The sequence below is a fragment of the Lycorma delicatula genome, chromosome 1, assembly GCF_047948215.1.
Source record: "Lycorma delicatula isolate Av1 chromosome 1, ASM4794821v1, whole genome shotgun sequence".
Lineage (NCBI taxonomy): Eukaryota > Metazoa > Arthropoda > Insecta > Hemiptera > Fulgoridae > Lycorma > Lycorma delicatula.
In genome coordinates this window covers 114,624,301-114,645,489 of record NC_134455.1, presented here as the reverse complement: position 1 = coordinate 114,645,489, position 21,189 = coordinate 114,624,301, and the positions used below count along the sequence as shown (strand labels likewise).

Genomic DNA, 21,189 nt, shown 5'->3' with positions numbered 1-21,189 from the left:
GTATGTTAAGACTTAAATGCTATACCTGAAGAAGTTGAAAAGATTTAAAGTGGTTTTTGTACTCTTTCATTTATGTGGCAAATTAAAAATGGTTACGAGTAATGTTTTTTATTTATTTATTTTTTAAATTTGCTACATTGAATAAGTATATACATATACATATTCACTGACAGCAAAGTTTTTCTCATGTTCAACAATCCCTTTTACAACTATTATTTCTTCTGTGGTTTTTTATCTTTAAAAAATTCTTCAATTTCTAACAATGTTTTGCCTTCAGTTTCTGGTAGATAAAAATAAGTATATACTAATCCAAAGAGACCAATTGTTCCATATATATAAAGAGAACCATGTAGCTGAAACCAAGATGAAAGTATCGGATATGTTTTAATAACTATAAACATCAGTACATAACTTAAGGCTCCTGTTACTCCAATTGAAATACCTCGGCCCCTGAAAACATAAATAAACAACTTAAAATGTAGCATGAAGTTTATGAAAGCAATATTCTTAGGTAAGTAGCTACTGAATTTCTTACTACTATAATTATGTTCCACATAAAACATCTCTTACAATGGTTCAAATGATTCACTGCTTCCTATTCAAAGTTGTGTTGACTAATTAGTTAATTGAAACTGTATTCTTGAAATATTTGAACTGATCAGTGCAAAATTCACTTTTTACTTTATTCTGTGAAAGTGTTTACGTTTTATATTTTCAAGAATTCAATATTCTATGAAAGAAAGGGTGTGTTTAATAATCACACATGTTAATTCTCGTTTCCTGACATACACAATGTATACTAAAAAAATTTTTAATGACTAATCTTTCGTAATGGTAGTTTATAAACAAACATATTTAGAATAGAAGTTTATTTGACAAGTATTTTCAAAATCTTTTTGAAATATTATTACAAGTTTGTTCTATTTCTACTTTCAATGCAAACCATAGTAATCTACCACTCTTTTTGGTAGTTCGCTATGAGAAATTTTAAACCATATTTTTTTGCAACTTCTTGATTTCATTAACTTTAGGAAATCTAACAATTGTAATTTGGAAATTAATTAGATATAAGGTAGATACAGAATACAGAAGAAGAGATGATAAATATCTATTGATATAACCAGAAACTGGTACAGTTTCACCTTGGATAGGCAATCATATGTTGTAGGTTTTTATTACGTGTCACATTAAATATAACAAAATAGAGAAATCAATCCCTTATCAATGCTATTTTTAAAATTAAAAAACTTTCAATTTAGTTGAATGAGCTGTAATACCGTAACTTTTTCATCAGTTGCAGATCCAGAGACTCAATAGGGCAATTGTCCTCCAAAACTATTTTATCTAAATATGTTTTATGTGTCATTACCATAACCCCCATTATCAGTGGTATACAGTTTAATATAAACTTCAAATGAATTATAATATAATATAATAAAATTTTCTGAACAGTTTGGCATCTGTTTTGTAGATATATATGGTGAAATTTTAAAACTTGGACAAATTACTTATGAAGATGAATTAATTAACTTAAAATGCTTGTCATAATCCTGACTGGTTTCTTAATCTGACATAGGAAACAGAATCGTTCAGAATCATGAGAATATGTGTACACATTTATAAAGGTTAACAATCAATGTATGTTCCACAGCCTCAGATACATCCATAGGATTCAGTGGCTTATTAATTGCATTTGGTGTTTTGGCTTTTGGTAAAGTGTGTATCTTCCAACAGTTCAAGGCATGCTATTTCCATTTTGTGGCTGCTGTGTAGCATTGTTCAAATTAAACTCAGGTTGCAGGGTCGCCTTCGCATCGAACTTGAATGCATCTATGCTTTTCTTTGCGGTAGTCTCAGTCTTTGGGTCCTGGTAGAGTTTTTAATCTCTCTGCGGTTTCTAATACTGTGATTCTACTATATATTTTTTGACTAGCTTACTTCTCCTTATAATCTGCACTGGAAACTGTATTATGGTTAGTATTCTGGGTGGCAAGGGTTCCACTTGGGCATTCTAGGCACTCTGCCTTGGTTAGAGTAGTTTCGAGTTTCAATAGAGGTTGTGCCAGTGAGAGTGATTTTCACTCTCCGTGGTGTGATTTTTACTGACTTAGCATGGCATCTTGCAAATAAGTTAAATGTTGGTTGCAATCAACCTAGCTGCAAATCCAAGAAATCCTCAAAGTTGGAGCTGAAGTGGGAGACTAGAAGTTATACTCAACTCCTGAACGAACCAGACCTGAGGTCCTTTATGACATTTATTTATTTTCACTGGCAGCACTTCAATCATTAATTAATTATAACGATATGCCGTCATGGCAATGAAATTTTGGCTGAATCTGTTATGCTGTTGTGGCATAAACATTATATTGCAACCGTTTGTAAAGTGGGTACTTATGTATGTAGGTGGTGATAGAATTGGTATAGTTAGGTGCGGGGTCTTTGATCTACCGCATGTAGGCTTTTAGCTTAGTTCCTGAGGGCTACATGGTAGAGTTAGGTGTCCGATGTCTTCTTTGAAGGCAAACTTGACTGGAGCAGAATTTACCGATGTGGATGTCCCTCAGGGCATCTGCATCGGTGGGATCTCACAAGGTCAGACTGATGACTGTGGAATGTGATCAGTTTAAGGACAAGAAGATGTCCTTCGATTAAGCCACTCACGGCCAGGAACGGAGGGGGTGGTCTAGCAACCAGACACGCTGCGAGGCGGGTTTTCTTCTCTGTAAGGGGGGGGGGGGGGAATTGAGATGTTCTACATGATATGATTTTTTTTAAAGTTTTTCATATCTTTTGAAAATCATGCATTTATGAGATAACAAATGAAAACCACTATTGTTAGAATAAAACTAGTTGTCAATCCTGATAATCTGAAAAACTGACTAGCCAACTTTAATTATGTAGATAATATATTTTAACATATTAGTCACCAGAATTGGTACATGATCCTCATATTTCTAAAATTAAATGTATTTTCAAAAAGGAGGAGTTTAAATTGTATGAGAACTTTGATAAAACAATTAAGTTTAGTGTATAATACCATTTCTATGAATAGTGATCAAATATTCAGCTATTTTGAAGGAAGAGTACAGTTTCATGATTAAATAACATACTCAGCTTTTGTAAATGATTTGACTAATTGAATTAAATAAACTGAATTTTATCAAATCTTTTATTAATTCTCAGTGTACTTCATTTATGTGCCAAATTACAAACTGTTATGAGTAATGGTTTTTTATTAATTTTTTAAATCTACTACATTGATATATATCAATATATATATATATATATATATATATATATAATGATTTTTTTTATTTATAAAACAAGCTATTAAATTAAAGAGTCTTTGTTTAATTAAATATTATTTAATTGTTTCTGCTGAAATAATTTGCCATTTAAATAATATACAATGCAAGAAAAGTGTCGTTTGTTTCTGAATAAGTTGTTTAAGAACACATACAATGCATGTATCATTATTAGAATATCAGAAGTAAAAATAAGTATCCTGAAATTTTTTGACATATTGTTTACATTATTCAAGTGAGCTGACATACTTCTATGACGAAATTCTTATCCACTACTATTTTGAAATTTTGTACAAAATTAGGCATTTTATCTATTTGTCTGATTATTTGGAAATAATGCAAAATTTTTCTAGGATGTGACTTATGGAGGTCAATTTGTGGTATATGACCATTATTTTCATTCATAAGTTAGTGTATTATGGAACAATTTATATAAGTATCGAAAATTTTCTTTTATTGTATTATATAATATAGACTTTTTATAAATTAAAACGAAATTTCACAGTTTATTTACTTTATTTTAAAAATTTTAAGGGAGTGAATGACTTCTGAAAAATGATTACCAAATATGACAAAATAAATAAATCAGACGTGGTAATAAGAGATAGCTAATATGAATAAGGTAAATGTTGATTATAATTCTTAACCATTTATTTTTGTAATTTAAAAAAAAACCAATATACAAAAAAATAGAAAAGATAAATGAAAAGAATGAGGTTTGAGTAATAAAATAAAAGCAGCACTAAAAGAAATTAGACTGGAAAGGATGAAATGTGACAGATTTTAGGATTAACATTCAGGTGTATGATTAGAAGAAAAATTTGATAAAAGATATAAATGAACTAAGGACTAAGGAAGATCAAAGAATTTTTAGGGCTGATAATTTAGAAAACAAATAAAGCAGTTAGAAAATCAAATACATGTAGATAAAGAAAAACTGGATAATTTAGGGATAAAATTAGATAAAGTTGTTTAGATTGAACAAAATTAGATTATTTAGCAATTTTCTGAAATTATAAAAAAAAAAGAAGCTGTTAAAGTTGACCTCACCATATCTAAAATTGATAACAAGCACATCTACTATGGAAAAACCTACTATTTCTATTATACTTATCCATAACACAACTAACCACATCTTAAAGCACAAACATGCAGCTATTTTTCACATACTGAATCCTTAAAGGTAAATGCTTTTATCACCTGACAGTTGCACTAAAGAACTAAGCAATAAAATGTTTATCACTGTTTTATGGCTACCCATCAAAACTAACAGTCAACATACTATGCAGCCAGATGTTACAACAGTCCTAAATCCAAAATTTCAACATCCTACAGCTAATCGTTTTTCATTTATGCAAGATACATGTGTACAGATGTCACACCTTAACTAATCAAAATGGATTCAGGAATGGTCAAAATGGATATTTCCGTTGAAATCAGGAAACTGAATTTTTTTTGTGATCACAATACTTCCTTTACTTCAAACAAGGCAGTAACAAAATGAATGAATACTGTGAATGAATGAATGAATCAGTGAGTGAATGAATGAATCAGTGTACTGTGGTACACTGATTGTATAATCACCCATAGAAGCAAGGAATTTATAGACACTATTTATACAACAGAATCAAATTTGCTAATCGCCTCATACAAACCGAATGAGCATGCATACAAAAGCATTAATCAAAACATACAAATTTTAAACAAAGTATGTAAAATCAAAGAATCTCTATACATGTGAACAACATTAAATTTACAAACACTCAAAATTAATAAAAACAACATATTACATGAACAAACAACAAATTTTGAATATATTACTAATGTAAATGCTTAAGGTGTTTCTTAACCTGTTTAATGTGTGTGCTACAACAACACCTAGTAAGTCTAACCCAGCCAAAAAATCTACTCTGTCTGTCCATTCTTCCACAATTTGTTCTTATTTCATTAGGTCAGAGAAATGAAGGAGAAACTAGGCCTTCATATTTGTTTAATAAATATAAATGAATGATATGCCTAATATGAATAGTTTTGCAGTGATGGTGGGGAAGTACTCATTTAAATATTAAATACAAGGATGTTTTATTATTCCTTACTGAAATGCTAGCCCCTTGAATATTTTTGCTAAAATGCTTTCAGAATCACAAATGTTAAGTAATTGTTTCATTGAATGAGCATCAAAGTCCCTTTCTAACATTTAAAATATACTTCTAAAAAAAAGTTATTAAAATTTTACAGGCTTTAATTTTTATACAACTGCCCAAAACGGAGTGTAATATATTCAGGATGTATGTATGTATGTATGTGTGTTTTTTCAATGTAGTAGCTCAATGGCTGAACCAATTTAGATATATGACTCTGCATTAAATCCTTACGTTTTGGTAGTGTCATAGGCTATATAAATATAAATATATAAATTGGTAGTGGAGATTTGCCAGTTGAAGCAAAAACTTGAATGAATTGAATTAATGAACTGTGAGCCTCTATCACTGTGTAAGTGGGTTTAAACTGAATAATTTGAATCAATCGAATGAATAATATTATTCAAAAATAATAGAATTAAATTTACGCTAAATAGAATAATGATTGAGCACCTCATGCGAGACTAGATCAGTCATTACCATCAAGTGGTAACAAAGAGGATACTTCTGGGGTACTGTTTTGGGTGGTGCAATGGGGCTGTTCTTATGATATCTCTGTAAACAATTGTCTGATTTTTAAAATTCAAATGGGGTATTTGCTAGTATAATACAAAATCATGATAGACCCAAACCAGAACAAAAATTAACTGATGTACTCAGAATGGACCTTATTTAATGCTGCATAGCATACAAATGTATTGTTTACAAAGCTACATCTGTTATTAGAAATTAGTGTGATAGCATATTCTTAGAGAAAACTACAGAATATCCCATTTGAAATGTCCTATTTTTATTTAACTATAACTCCTAAAATATTACACATACTGACACGAAACAAAAATTAAATTAAAGCCTATCTTATCAAGTTATAACAAAAAATCACATCACTTCCACATGTGTCTCACCAGTCACATGAAGAATAGAGATCGTCACATAAGAATATAATGGCAAGAAATCGCCTATTGTGGCGATTTCTTGACAATTTCATTGAAGCATTTCTGGTATGATAGTAGAAATGGCATTCTGAACCTCTCACATAGCTCCTGGATGTTTGCTACTTTTATTGTACACACCCTGTCTTTGACATAACCCCAGAAGAAGAAGTCCAGAGGGATTATGTCTGGCAATCTGGGTGGCCTGGGATTTGAACCACCCCTTCCAATCCACCTACCAGGAAACATCTCATCCAGCTTTTACCTTACCTCAAGGAGTCAGTGCAAGGGAACCCCATCTTGCTGGAAGAGGATATTAGGATGCCTATGCTCAATTTGTGTGAACGGAAACTGCTCCAGCATGTCAGGATATGAAATCCCATTACAGTACCTTTAGTGAAGAAGAAGAGTCCATAAAAATAGGACACCATACATATATCCATAGAGTTAGTGAAAACAAAAAAGATGAAATTCAGCAAATTATAATAATAATTATTATATTTATACCGATTTAAATGATGTTCTTTGATCATGTCACACGGTAGTTATTAATAGAAATTTTTACAAATTAAAACTCATAATCATGAAATTCCTCGTCTATGAATCATGAGACCTTGCCGTTGGTGAGGGGGCTTGTGTGCTCAGGGATACAGAGTAGCTGGACCGAAGGTGCAACCATATCGGAGAGGTATCTGTTGAGAGCCAGACTAAGGAATGATTCCTGAAAGAGGGCAGCAGCTCTTTCAGTAGTTGTTAGGGGCGGGAGTCAGAATGATTTAAACGGCCATATCAACATCACTCAGTCCTCTGAGTACTGCGCAGCTGAAAGCAATGGAAAACTACAGCTGCTTTTTTTCCAAGAAAATGTGGCTCTCTGCAATTTCATATAGCAATGATGGAGGCGCCTTCCTTGGTAAAATATTCCGGAGGTAAACTAGTCCCCCGTTCGGATCTCTGGGTGGGGACTACTAAGGAAGGGGTCACCAGAAAATTAAAAAATAACATTCTACGAGTCGGAGCGTGGAATGTTAGAAGTTTAAAAAAGGTTGGTAGGCTAGAAAATAGAAAAGGGAAATGGATAGGATAAATGTGGATGTAGTAGGAATTAGTGAGGTTCAGTGGGAAGAGGAAGGCGACTTTTGGTCAGGTGATTTTAGAATAATTAACTCAGCTTCAAATAATGGGCAGGCAGGAGTAGGTTTCATAATGAACAAGAAGATAGGGAAGAGAATAGAGTATTTCAAAATGCATAGCGGTAGAATCATTGTAATAAGGATAAAATCAAAACTTAAACCGACAACGATTGTTAACGTCTATATGCCTACAAGCGCCCATGATGATGATGAGGTAGAGTGTGTTTACGAAGGGATTGATGAAGCAATTAAACATGTAAAAGGAGATGAAAATTTAATAATAGTTGGAGATTGGAATGCAAGCATTGGATAGGCAAGGAAGGAAATATAGTGGGTGAATACAAGCTGGGCAAAAGGAATGAAAGAGGGGACCGACTTATAGAGTTTTGCACGAAGTATAATTTAGTAATTGCAAACACCCAATTTAAAAATCATAATAGAAGAATATACACTTGGAAAAAGCCAGGCAATACTGCAAGGTATCAGATAGATTATATCATGGTTAAGCAAAGATTTAGAAATCAACTCGTTGAATGCAAAACTTACCCTGGAGCAGACATTGATAGGGACCATAATTTGGTGATAATGAAATGTAGATTGGGGTTTAAAAGCCAGAAGAAAAGGTGTCAGATAAATCGGTGGAATTTAGAGAAGCTTGAGGAAGAGGAGGTAAAGAAGATTTTTGAGGAGGACATCGCAAGAGGTATGAGTAAAAAAGATAAGGTAGAAAATGTAGAAGAAGAATGGGAGAATGTTAAAAAGGAAATTCTTATATCAGCAGAAGCAAACTTAGGCGGAATAAAGAGAACTGGCAGAAAACCTTGTGATTCAGACGATATATTGCAGCTGATGGATGAACGTAGAAATTATAAGAATGCTAATGATGAAGAAAGTAAAAGGAACTATCGGCTATTAAGAAATGCTATAAACAGGAAGTGCAAACTGGCGAAAGAAGAGTGAATTAAAGAAAAGTGATCAGAAGTGGAAAGAGAAATGAACATTGGTAAAATAGACGGAGCATACAGGAAAGTTAAGGAAAATTTTAGGGTACATAAATTAAAATCTAATAATGTGTTAAAAAAAGATGGTACACCAATATATAATACGAAAGGTAAAGTCGATAGATGGGTGGAATATATTGAAGAGTTATACGGAGGAAATGAATTAGAAAATGGTGTTATAGAGGAAGAAGAGGAAGGAGGAGGATGAAATGGGAGAAACAATACTGAGATCTGAATTTAAGAGAGCATTAAAAGATTTAAATGGCAGAAAGGCTCCTGGAATACCTGTAGAATTACTGCGCAGTGCAGGTGAGGAAGCGATTGATAGATTATACAAACTGGTGTGTAGTATTTATGAAAAAGGGGAATTTCCGTCAGACTTCAAAAAAAGTGTTATAGTCATGATACCAAAGAAAGCAGGGGCAGATAAATGTGAAGAATACAGAACAATTAGTTTAACTAGTCATGCATCAAAAATCTTAACTAGAATTCTATACAGAAGAATTGAGAGGAGAGTGGAAGAAGTGTTAGGAGAAGACCAATTTGGTTTCCGGAAAAGTATCGAGACAAGGGAAGCAATTTTAGGCCTCAGATTAATAGTAGAAGGAAGATTAAAGAAAAACAAACCAACATACTTGGCGTTTACAGACCTAGAAAAGGCATTTGATAACGTACACTGGAATAAAATGTTCAGCATTTTAAAAATATTAGGGTTCAAATACAGAGATAGAAGAACAATTGCTAACATGTACAGGAACCAAACAGCAACAGTAATAATTGAAGAACATAAGAAAGAAGCCGTAATAAGAAAGGGAGTCCGATAAGGATGTACCCTATCTCCGTTACTTTTTAATCTTTACATGGAACTAGCAGTTAATGATGTTAAAGAACAATTTAGATTCGGAGTAACAGTACAAGGTGAAAAGATAATGATGCTATGATTTGCTGATGATATAGTAATACTAGCCGAGAGTAAAAAGAATTTAGAAGAAACAATGAACGGCATAGATGAAGTCCTACGCAAGAACTATCGCATGAAAATAAACAAAAACAAAACAAAAGTAATGAAATGTAGTAGAAATAACAAAGATGGACCACTGAATGTGAAAATAGGAGGAGAAAAGATTATGGAGGTAGAAGAATTTTGTTATTTGGGAAGTAGAATTACTAAAGATGGACGAAACAGAAGCGATATAAAATGCCGAATAGCACAAGCGAAACGAGCCTTCAGTAAGAAATATAATTTGCTTACATCAAAAATTAATTTAAATATCAGGAAAAGATTTTTGAAAGTATATGTTTGGAGTGTTGCTTTATATGTAAGTGGAACTTGGACAATCGGAGTATCTGAGAAGAAAAGATTAGAAGCTTTTGAAATGTGGTGCTATAGGAGAATGTTAAAAATCAGATGGGTGGATAAAGTGACAAATGTAGAGGTATTGCGACAAATAGATGAAGAAAGAAGCATTTGGAAAAGTATAGTTAAAAGAAGAGACAGACTTATAGGCCACATACTAAGGCATCCTGGAATAGTCGCTTAAGTTAAGTTTAATATTGGAAGGACAGGTAGAAGAAATTGTGTAGGCAGGCCACATTTGGAATATGTAAAACAAATTGTTAGGGATGTAGGATGTAGAGGGAATACTGAAATGAAACGACTAGCACTAGATAGGGAATCTTGGAGAGCTGCATCAAACCAGTCAAATGACTGAAGACAAAAAAAAAAATCATGAAATATATATATATTTAATATATATGTATGTTTGTTTCACTGTAGGAACTCAATGGTTGAACCAATTTAGATTTATAACCTCGAATCCTTATGTTACCTGGGAGTGTCATAAGCTATATATATAAATATTATTATTATTATTTTAAATAAATTTAAAATAATTGAAAAAAAAATAATACTACAGTATGTACAAATACTATATATAAAATCCACGCGTCCTTTAATTCTCCTATATTAAAGAGTAATATTTTTCAGTAATGTTTTTTTTGGCAGTTGTGTTTTTTAATTTTTAATATTTGTCTCTTGTTGTCTAATTAATTTTGTTTTTTATAAAATACATTCTGAAGGAGTAAATGCAAAAAAAGTATTTCCATTAAGAGGGTTCAGTCACCACAAAAAGAATGCCTACAAATCTCCTACAAAATCAAAAGAATCTCCCTACCAAAAAGGAACATCTGTCTTAGTCTGCAAATTGGTAGGCTGTTAATAGACTTTCTCAATCATCATCTAACTAGTTTAAGGAGAAACTACTAGTATTGAATTATTTACCACTTAAACTTAGAGAACTGCTGAGTGCAAAATTTAAATTATAAGATTCAAATAAAACTAAATCACAGGCATTTACCCAAGGAAATTGCATTCACTTTATATTACAAACATATATTTTTATAGGTTTGGCCAATAGATAGTATTTGTAAAAATATGTAATATAAAAATCTTAGTTATTGATAGCAGTAATAAATATAATGTCTATAATTTACATAAATAAAATATTCATGTAGCTTTTCTATTATTAGATGGTTTAAAACTAGACTACTTTAATTTTAAATACCTGGTAAATAATTTAATAATGCAATATCACTAACTTAAGAAATAAAAGTAATGTAAAATTTACAGCAGGAAACAGTAATTTGTTCTTGCTCTACTTTAATTTTCAGGAGAGAAAATATAAAATGTTCTCCAATTGTATACCAAATTATTAAAATCATGATGATAATCAAAAAATGCTCTTCAAAAATACAGTGATAAACTGCTCAGTGATAAAACAGTGATAAAATGCTCTTCAAAAATAAACTATGTGAAACCAAAATATATAATTAACTATTGGATGGCATATCCCGCACACTTTTTCATAATAGCAAAATCATCTTGGCAAAATTGCACTGTATGATGGACATTTTTTTATAATTTTAAATGTATCTAATGTATTGATTTTAGTAAAGCATTACAATGTGATAGATACTCATCAGTACAATTCAGCCAACACTATTATAATTTTAAAACTACTATTATTAGTTGGATTTAAAATCACCTATGTAGTACAATGAATCTACAATGAAAAAATGGAAATCTCTTTTATTTCTTTAACCTTGGCATGAGCTGAATACGAAGCAAAATTCTGAGCATACTGCACAATGCTTTACTCATCTTTATATCAGGAAGAGTCTTTGTAAAAAAATATAGAACTTTAAAGACTTCAATATCAAAACTTTTTAACTTTTGAAAAATACGTCATTAATTTTACCTTTTTACACTACCATTAATTAGTTATTAAGTATTTTGGAAGTGCTGCAAAAACATTTGAATATATAGATTTTTTTTTAGTGAGAAAGTTAAAACAAAAACAATATATGATGCACAGTAAAAGTTGCGCTCATCATGCAAAAATCAACACAATTGAACAAACAAAAGTAATAAACAATTTCCATTATGTTGAAACAAAAGTAAATATCTCATATCCTTACTTATACACTTTTGGTTTAACACTTTTTGTTTAATACATACACTCTTATCACTAGACAAATGCAGTAGGACTGTAATGCGAGTATAATAACATATATAACACAGGTTAGTAGCAACCTCTCCAAACACTCAAGCCACATAGAACATTGAACAGTATGAAAATTAAAAACTCACAAATTTTGAGAAAAAAAAATTAAATGATTTAACACTGTAGACAAATAATACTGAACTGTATACTAAACAGGTTCCAGAGTAATTAAAGATATGACACTTCACAGTTAGTCTTACCAATAATTTCACAGAAAAACATACGGAAAGATCATCCGAAAGCATATTTTCTTGTATTTTGATTTAATGATTATAATTTTTTCAGAAAATCAATGGTTCATTCTTATTTAACAATGCATGGTATCAGATTTATTATAATTTTATCTAATTTTCCATACTCACAGACAGTAATGGTTTGACATTTCAGAATTTTAGCAAAATAGAGAATATATTATAATGAAACTGAAAACAACTTGGCAGGAACAAATTTCTGAATTTTATTACCTTTTATGACTGATTATTTTAATATATAAAACTGTTAAAAGAAATTAAATAATATTTGTTAAATATTCTTTAATAAGAAGGTACTTACTTTAGAGGAAACACTTCAGAAATTAAAGTCCAAGGTAATGGAATTATTCCAAATCCAGCAGCAAAAAATAAAATGTTGAAAAAACTAAATGGCACCATTAAGCTGATTCCCATCATTAAGCTGATTCCTATTGCATAGCAACATACAACGCATATGAAGAGTGATAGAAAATTAACTACTCTCTTTCCAAATAATCTCAAGCAGATCATTCCAATGAAATAACCTATTATTTGCCAACTGACTGTAATCACCTGAAAAGAGTATTTAGTTTTATAATACGTATTAATATTGCATTTATTAAATACGTTAACTTACTTATTTACATTGTTACATTGTTACAATATTTACATGTTACATTGCATTTTTTTAAATATTAAAAATACAAATATCCATTTTCTAATTATACTGATATTGCTTTTATATAGAATCTTTCACAGACAATTATAATTCTCCCTATTCAATGATGTAATCATTTTATCAGTAGCTCCAAAAGGTTGCTGGAAAGTACAGTTTCCACGTATGAATTTTGAAAGTCATCACTTTGAACAATTTTTGTTGTAGGTGAGATCAATCACCCAGTTAAAAAATTTGGATATACTGGAATATCAGTACACAGTAGTTAACAACAAAATTCAAGAAATTTATTTATCATTTGGTTTCATTTGACATTAATTTTGTCATCAAAATTTTAAAACGTATTGAAGGTTATAATGATAGAATAAATAAAAACCTACCATCACCCAATTTGGATCCAATGGCATTCCAATTACTTGAAAAATGTAAATGAGGTATTGTCGAACACCCCATAATGATACACTGTAAGATATTGTCATGTATATCATTATCATCCTTAATGGTCTGTACACATTTGCTTGAGCTAAAACTTTTAATTTGTTGAATATTCCACATTTTTCATGATTTTTTCTTCCTGTAAAAGATATGATTATTTCACTGAATGACAATTTTTTACATCCTTATCTCAGCAATGAAACTTAAAATTTTATCTAATAAAAACAATGTTACAGCATAATTTATTAATTCATTCTTTATGAACTGATATGTTTCACTCTGATACTGAAGATTCTCACTCTTTTAATTCTCCAGTTAAAGAAAATTAACTGTAATGCGAAGGGAGAAGTAAATGGATTCAATAGATATGGTTGGAAGAAAATGTTTTTTTACCTTATGATTCTATCATAGAAATAAAGAACCACTACAAAAATAGTAAAGTAATTTCATTTTCACATCAAGGGTGGATATAAAACTATTCAGAATATTCTGTAGTTCTAAAATCCTTTGGACAGATAAAAGAAAGTATTTAACATCATTTTTGTTCATAATTCTGAGTCTTGTGATTTTTTAACATTAATTCACTTCCTAGTTAGTTGCATAAGTGCTGAATTTCTCTAACAGTATACAGTACTTGCAGTATCTAATATTTTTTTCACATCAGGGCTCCATCACTGTTCCAGTAATCAGATTAATAATTTTCATTAAAAACCTAAAAATTAGGTTTTATTATAAAAACACAAAATTAGATAACTGCTGTTATAGAACAGCACTTCTATGTATAAAAAATAAACCGTGAAGTTATCGCTGTAAAATAACAAAAACATTTATTTTTATTTTTTTTTTTAAAATAACACTAATAATGTAGGGTGACTACTATGCAGTGATCTCAGTGTACAACTGTTGTTACTTCTTTCTATTTTAAATGATGAATTTTTTCAAACAGTTTCAATTTTTAAATTCCACTCAGTAAAATAGAAGTACTTAATTTTTTAAAATAATTATTTATTTATTAAATAAAATAACTATTTTTATGGTTATATGAGATAATTTCAAATATCTCAGAAAATGGATTAGTTAGAATTCTTTAGATAAAACAATGTTAACAGTTAGAGCTAATAAAATGGAATGAGCCTTCCAGCTAACAAAAAATACATATAACAAGCAGTCTTTATTATAGAATTCAAAATTTTGACACTATAGAACTGTGATAAAGCTGGAATCACTCTATGTGGTAGAAATCCTAAGACTGTGCAATAAAGGTCTACTAGAAAACTTAGAAAAAAAGAAAGGGAAATTAAAAGAAAAATTTTACATCCTAAATTTCAGAATAATAATGTAAAATTAATTCGAAATAACAAACTATATTAAAATTGAGAAATCTGTCGAACATGATAAGAAAAAGACGAATTGCACGTTACTCTCATTTATTTAGAATGAATAACAATAGATTGATTAAACAGATTTCTGTTTCCTTCCAAAGTAAAAAAAACTAAAGTCAAATGGTTTACACAAGTCCAAAAAAACCTAAAAGAAATTAAGATAACTGAAGAAATTATAAGAGAAAGATAAATTTTAAACTGAATATTAAAAGATGAAATATTATAAGAACCGCCAAAATGCAAGAACAGAGCTGAATGTTCTGAAGAGTGTAGGAAAGAGATATCAGAAATAATGAGGAAGTACTGGACAGATAGGAAAATAAAAAAAAGAAGCAATCGACAATCGCAAATAAATAAATGATCTAACATGTTCCAAGGAGAACTATTCGAAGAAGAAAAAAAAGAAAAAGGTATAAATATATATATATATATACACACACCAGATTTTATAAAATAACTCAAAATTAGTTTCATAAATCTATGAAAATAATCTATTTTTATTATTTATTTTCTAATTTATCTACTGCTACTGCTACCTAAAACTTACTATTTTATATTTTATCCCAAAAATATAATTACTTGATTTTCTTACTAAAAAATCTAATCTAGTACTTCTACTGCATATATTACTACCTATCATTTTTCAAAGGTTTTCTACAACCTGTAAAAACTTTGTTTTATTTATTTATTTATTTTTACTGATAGTTTACATTCTATTTCACACAATTTATTTTTAATCCAAGTGAGGCTGTATTCTTGTCTCATTTTCATTAAAGAAATTTATTTATTTTACCATTGATTTTATAATTATATACATTAATATTGAAATATACACATAATTTTGTATATTAGCAATAATAATCCAAGCTACAAATTCACTCAGTTCCTGTCTGGACATGGATGTTTCCAGGACTATATGTACAGGATGGGCAGAGTCAATACAAGTTGCTGTCATGAATGCGGCTGGCTAGATAGAGCAGAGCATGTGGTGTTCTTTTGCCCTAGATGGTGCGACTTAAGAGTAGTGCTCCAGGATCAGGGTGTGGAGGGTGCCAACAATATAATCAAGGTGATGCTCAGCAATAGCAACAAATGGAAATGTGTCTTGACTACAATCGCAACAATGATACGAGAGAAGGCCAATGAGGAGAGGTGATGGCAGGCTGAGAAGGTGCAGATCAATAGATACTTGGAGTATGATGATGGGTGAATACATATGTATGACATTACAAGTGTTAATATTTTAACCTAACAGTTTTAAATTATCTATTTATTCATTAGTAATAACAGACTGATGCTAATTGTAATTGTTCGTTGTAGTGTGGAAATGTGTAGTATATTTTTGTCGCATGAAATACCAAGCCAGACCAGAATTAAAACCTAGAATCTATCATGTGCCAGCAAAATCATAGGGATCACTCACCCATCTGGATGATCACTCAAACTGTGGTTATTGCTAAACCATTGTGGAGATTTTGTAAAGTGTGGCTAGCTGTATAATAAGTAATGAAAGGAACTGCTTCAGTACTTGCATAGCGTAATTATATAGGAAAACTTAATTAGAATAGAGTCAAAAATGTAAGGATTAGTAAAGACAATAAATAAATTAACAATATCTAAATAAAAAAATCCCTTTCAGCACGCTGGAAGGCAGAATTAGATTTCAACTGTGCTAACTAGGAGATAAAAAAGATTTCCACCTTAAAGTTAAGAAAACTTCAAATTTACTCAATACGACAATGGTTGCATGTGAAAAATTTTCACAAGTTTTGCATACACAAGCCCCATCTTCCAGCAACATTATGGTCATCTCTTGCTTTAAGGGTTGGTCATATCAAAAATTGTTTCAGAGAAAAGTTTTAGGTAATGTTTAGAGAACTAACGACCACTTTAAGCTGATTCGATACTATGCCTATTAAGGGAAGTATGATTTTTTTTGTCTTTGAAAACCCATTTTTTCCATCCCCTGGGCCAATGATTGGTGATATCAAAAAACTTTACTTAGATTAGTTTTAGGCCCTTATCCAAAGAATAGTAGGAACTTTAAACAAATTCGATATTTTTTTCTTAATAAGAAAGTTACAGTGATATTTTGTTTTTTCAAAAAAGCTACCCCATTTCCACCCCCATGGTCTGATTTTGACTGTTAATGAACTCGACGGAGATTTTGGATCAAGTTATCTTTGGGGAACAATTGGAAAGTGACGCATAAAATTATGGCATTTATTGTGTCCACAAGAAAGTGAAATATATATATATATATACGAGGTGCGACAATAAAGTAATGAGACTGATTTTTCTTTGCAAGATGTGGCAACCCTGCAGCTTGCGTAGGCACATCATCTTTGACCTTGGTCTATAAGCTACTTCTAATCCAAGCGGCACATTGATGCAACTGCTCAGTCGTGAGTTGTGCTGTAATAAGTGAACATGTGTTTGTGTCCCTCGTCAAAGCTTTTTGGACATCTTGTGTTGTTTGAAAATGGTGTTCCTTGGCCGCCATTTTGACTCTTGGAAATAGAAAAAAGTCGCATGGAGCGATATCTGGTGAATAAGGTGGCTGTGGTAGTACTGAAATTTGTTTTGAGGTTAAAAATTTCTGTACTGACAGAGCAGTATGGGATGGCGCATTATCGTGATACAGAATCCAATTATCAGCAATGTTGGCACGGACACGAAGAACTCGTTTACGAAGTCTTTCTAAAATTTCTTTGTACAAATGTTGGTTAACTGTTTATCCAGGAGGCACCCACTCTTTATGAACAATTCCCTTGGAATCGAAGAAGCACACAAGCATGCATTTCACTTTTGATTTTGATATGGGAGCTTTTTTTGGTCTGGGTGATCCCTTTGAGCACCATTACGAACTTTGGCGTTTTGTCTCTGGATCGTATTGAAAAAACCAACCTTCATCACCAGTGATAACACGGCTCAACAAATCTGGATTGATTTCCGTTTGCTCGAACAGATCGGCTGCCACATTTTTCCGTGTTTCTCGCTGTTGTTGTGTGAGATTTTTGGGGATCATTTTTGCACAAATCTTTCTCATACCAAGATCTTCTGTTAATATTAGACGAACAGTTTCTCGATTGATGTTGAGTTCTTCTGCAATCATTTTCACGGATAATCTTCGATCAGATCGTACGATTTCACGCATCTTGGTCAAGTTGACATCTGTCCGTGAGGTTGATGGTCGTCCACTGCGGTCTTCATCTTCAACATTCGTTCTGCCTTCACTAAAAATTTTATGCCACCAAAAAACTTGAGCTCTTGACATAACCTCCTCTCCAAAAGCCTTCTGAAGCTTACCATAAGTTGTCATCGCGTTTTCACCCAATTTAACGCAAAAAGAAATGACACACCGTTGCGCAATATTTTGCGGTTTCATTTCTGTGACGAGAGACACAAACACTTGTTCACTTATTACAGCACAACTCACGACTGAGCAGTTTCATCAATGTGCCGCTTGGACTAGAAGTAGCTTATAGGCCAAGGTCAAAGATGGTTTGCCTACGCAAGCTGCAGGGTTGCCACATCTTGCAAAGAAAAATCAGTCTCATTACTCCATTGTAACACCTCGTATATATATAAACTTTTGAGCTGACGGTGGTTTTGGGGTCTCGGGATGTGAAACGCGAAGATATGTCAAAATTTTCCGGAAGTCAAATCATGGTACCCATTACAATAGATAGTTTTCTTAAGAAAAATACCTAATAATTAGGAACACATGTATGAGGATAAAGTAAAAAAAAAGGTGAGCTATTGATGTGCACAACTTCATTGTGTAATCACAAGTATCTGCAGTTAAAGCATTCTAGTACAAAATTAAAATAGTTTTACATTGTTCAAAGGTTGTTTCAACATACATCAGAATGATGAGATGCTGTAAGGCCATGCCATTTAAATCTGGTATAAAATTTTGAAGAAACTGGATTTACCTTTAGCAAAAATCCATGTGAAATATGTATCCCTCAGGAATATACTACACCTAAGACATAGATGGTGAGAGAAATGTCATACTGCAAGGACTCAAACAGTTTGCCTTTTGTCATTCATCTACATAAAATTCAAAAGTATATGATGGTGATAGAATTAATTATATTCCCCCAAATTTTTAATCTTATTAATGTAATTGAAGACATTATTCACAATATGCTAATGAGTAATGAATCACATGAATCTTTACTAATGTAAAGAAATAAGATTTTCTAAAAAATAAATAAATAATTTACTTGTAATATTATATATATATATATATATATATATATAAAAGTATATATCATACTTATTATATTATAATTATTATATATTTAATTTTTTTGTTTATTTACATAATAAAGTCATTAGTAATAACTTTGTATTATGTAAATAAATAAAACTTGGTAAGAAACATTTATTATGATATACATTAAGAGCCACTGCATAATTCTAAAGTCACTATACATTATGAACAATATCATCTTCAAGAATAATCAATTCGTACTTCTTTTAGGTCAGTGATGGGAATGCTGTCACTGTACATCAGAACAATATATCTGAATGATTGAACAATTTTTGGCTCCTCTAACAGAAAACCTTGAAATCAATCCAGACAGGATTCAAGAGCATGTGGTTAATGAATCCAATTAAACAACATTTCCAGACTTTTTTATGCTAATATTTGGCGATATTCCTCAGAATATTCAGAACTTCGAATGTTTTTAGGGCATGGTATGGCTAAATAAATTTTTAACTTGTACTAAAAGTTATTTTTTATGTGTATAAATAAAAAATCATAAATTAAAAAAAATGTAAAATTCTATTGTTTCATCTGCTATTTAACAACTAGTATATTAATGGAAAAAAAGTAAAAATATTTTTAATTATTTATAATTAGTAAATTAACAGAAAGTAACCAAAACAAGTATTGGAAGTGGTTTTAATAGTTTATTTACTCCTAATTTCAGTTATTTTTCATCTACAACCTTATATATATTATTACAATTTTATACTGTTACTGAAATGAACAGCATTACATGATAAACAGAAACATTAAATAAATATGTACAGGTATTTAGAATTTGATCTACTTATTAACTTGCTACTTGTAATATATCTACACTATTTTTTAGGATGTAAACTTCTTTATTAATGAATGAACTACCTTATTTAGGAATCAGGCAGAGTTTAACATCTGAGGATGTCTTTTAAATGCACAAAACAAAAATTGCTTTCAGTCATTTAATTTTAAATGTACACCTAAATAACACATGCAACAAATAATAGATAAGATTTAATAAAAAATTAATATTAAAAATGAATGGCATTTAAAATGTGAGTTTATAAAAAAAAAAAGATAAATAATATTCATAAACTACATACTTGATTTAAACTCATGCATTCCATTTAATGAGAATGGAAACTTGTAAAAAATGTTTAAATTAAAAAAAATATGTATAGTGAAAGTAGTAACTGATCATAACTTCCTTTTATTAGCTGATTACTACTACTATCACAACTGGTTTTTTTCAGTCACAGCAGATTATGAATTACAGTTAAATGGACTGTGAATACTTAACCATACCATTAAGATAATTGTCTCTTTCCTGGTTTGATGCTTCTATATCTTCAGATTTTTTATCAGATGACATTATATATTCTTGTAATGCTAAAAATTCTTTTCTTACTTTTGAAGGATGCACCCAACCTCTTAACCAGCATAAGGCTCGTTCAGCTTCAGTATAACGATCTTGTTTTAATAACCACATAGGTGACTCTGGGATCTAAAAGTAATTAGATTTTTAATTAAGTAAAACAAGAATTAATTTTGTGTTTTAAAATGAATCACTAAAAATACATATAATCTGTGAGATAATTTATGATATGCAATTCAAATAATTGATAAATTGCACTTTGAAAATATAAATTTATTAAATTTTTTTAGATATGACACATACCAACTGGTATCTTCTAAACATATGTGTATATACATACTTATGAAACTGCACATTGAATCAGTGAATCAGATTTTGAATGAATTTCAAGAAAAGTGCAAAGAAGACTGTGTCAAATATTAAGCAAATATTTGATGAGCAATCTGTTGGCCATATGTAGGTTAAGGGATGTAATATACTGTTATAAAGCTGATAAATATTGACTGGTAGCACAACAAAAGGAGGCTTAAAATCACTGTAACTTTTCAAAAAGATGCCAAAAAATTAAGTTGTTTAACCATATAAAATCAGCATCAGCATGACCTTTGTACATAGATATAAATTGGCATTGGAATATTATGATTAACTGAATATACATTGTGCATTATAATCAACATTTTCCAAGTATCTGACAGGTTGACAAATGTAGCAACAAAATACAACTTGACCTTTGCAGCATAAAGCTTAGTGCAGGATGA

At 30.7% G+C, this 21,189-nt stretch overlaps 1 protein-coding gene across 2 annotated transcripts in view; it reads right to left on the bottom strand.

Annotated features, from left to right (window-relative positions):
• Window positions 1–99: 99 nt before the first annotated feature.
• Window positions 100–21,189, bottom strand: part of LOC142321444 (trehalose transporter 1-like protein) — a 47,734-nt gene continuing 26,644 nt past the window's right edge. For both annotated transcript variants that reach the window (XM_075359531.1, XM_075359539.1), the window contains exons 5-8: window positions 20,362–20,560; window positions 13,362–13,555; window positions 12,628–12,878; window positions 100–450 (exon numbers count right to left, since the gene is read on the bottom strand). In XM_075359531.1, coding sequence (XP_075215646.1) covers window positions 213–450; window positions 12,628–12,878; window positions 13,362–13,555; window positions 20,362–20,560 — 882 coding nt within the window. In that variant the 3' untranslated portion in view covers window positions 100–212. The remainder of the gene's footprint in view (window positions 451–12,627; window positions 12,879–13,361; window positions 13,556–20,361; window positions 20,561–21,189) is intronic.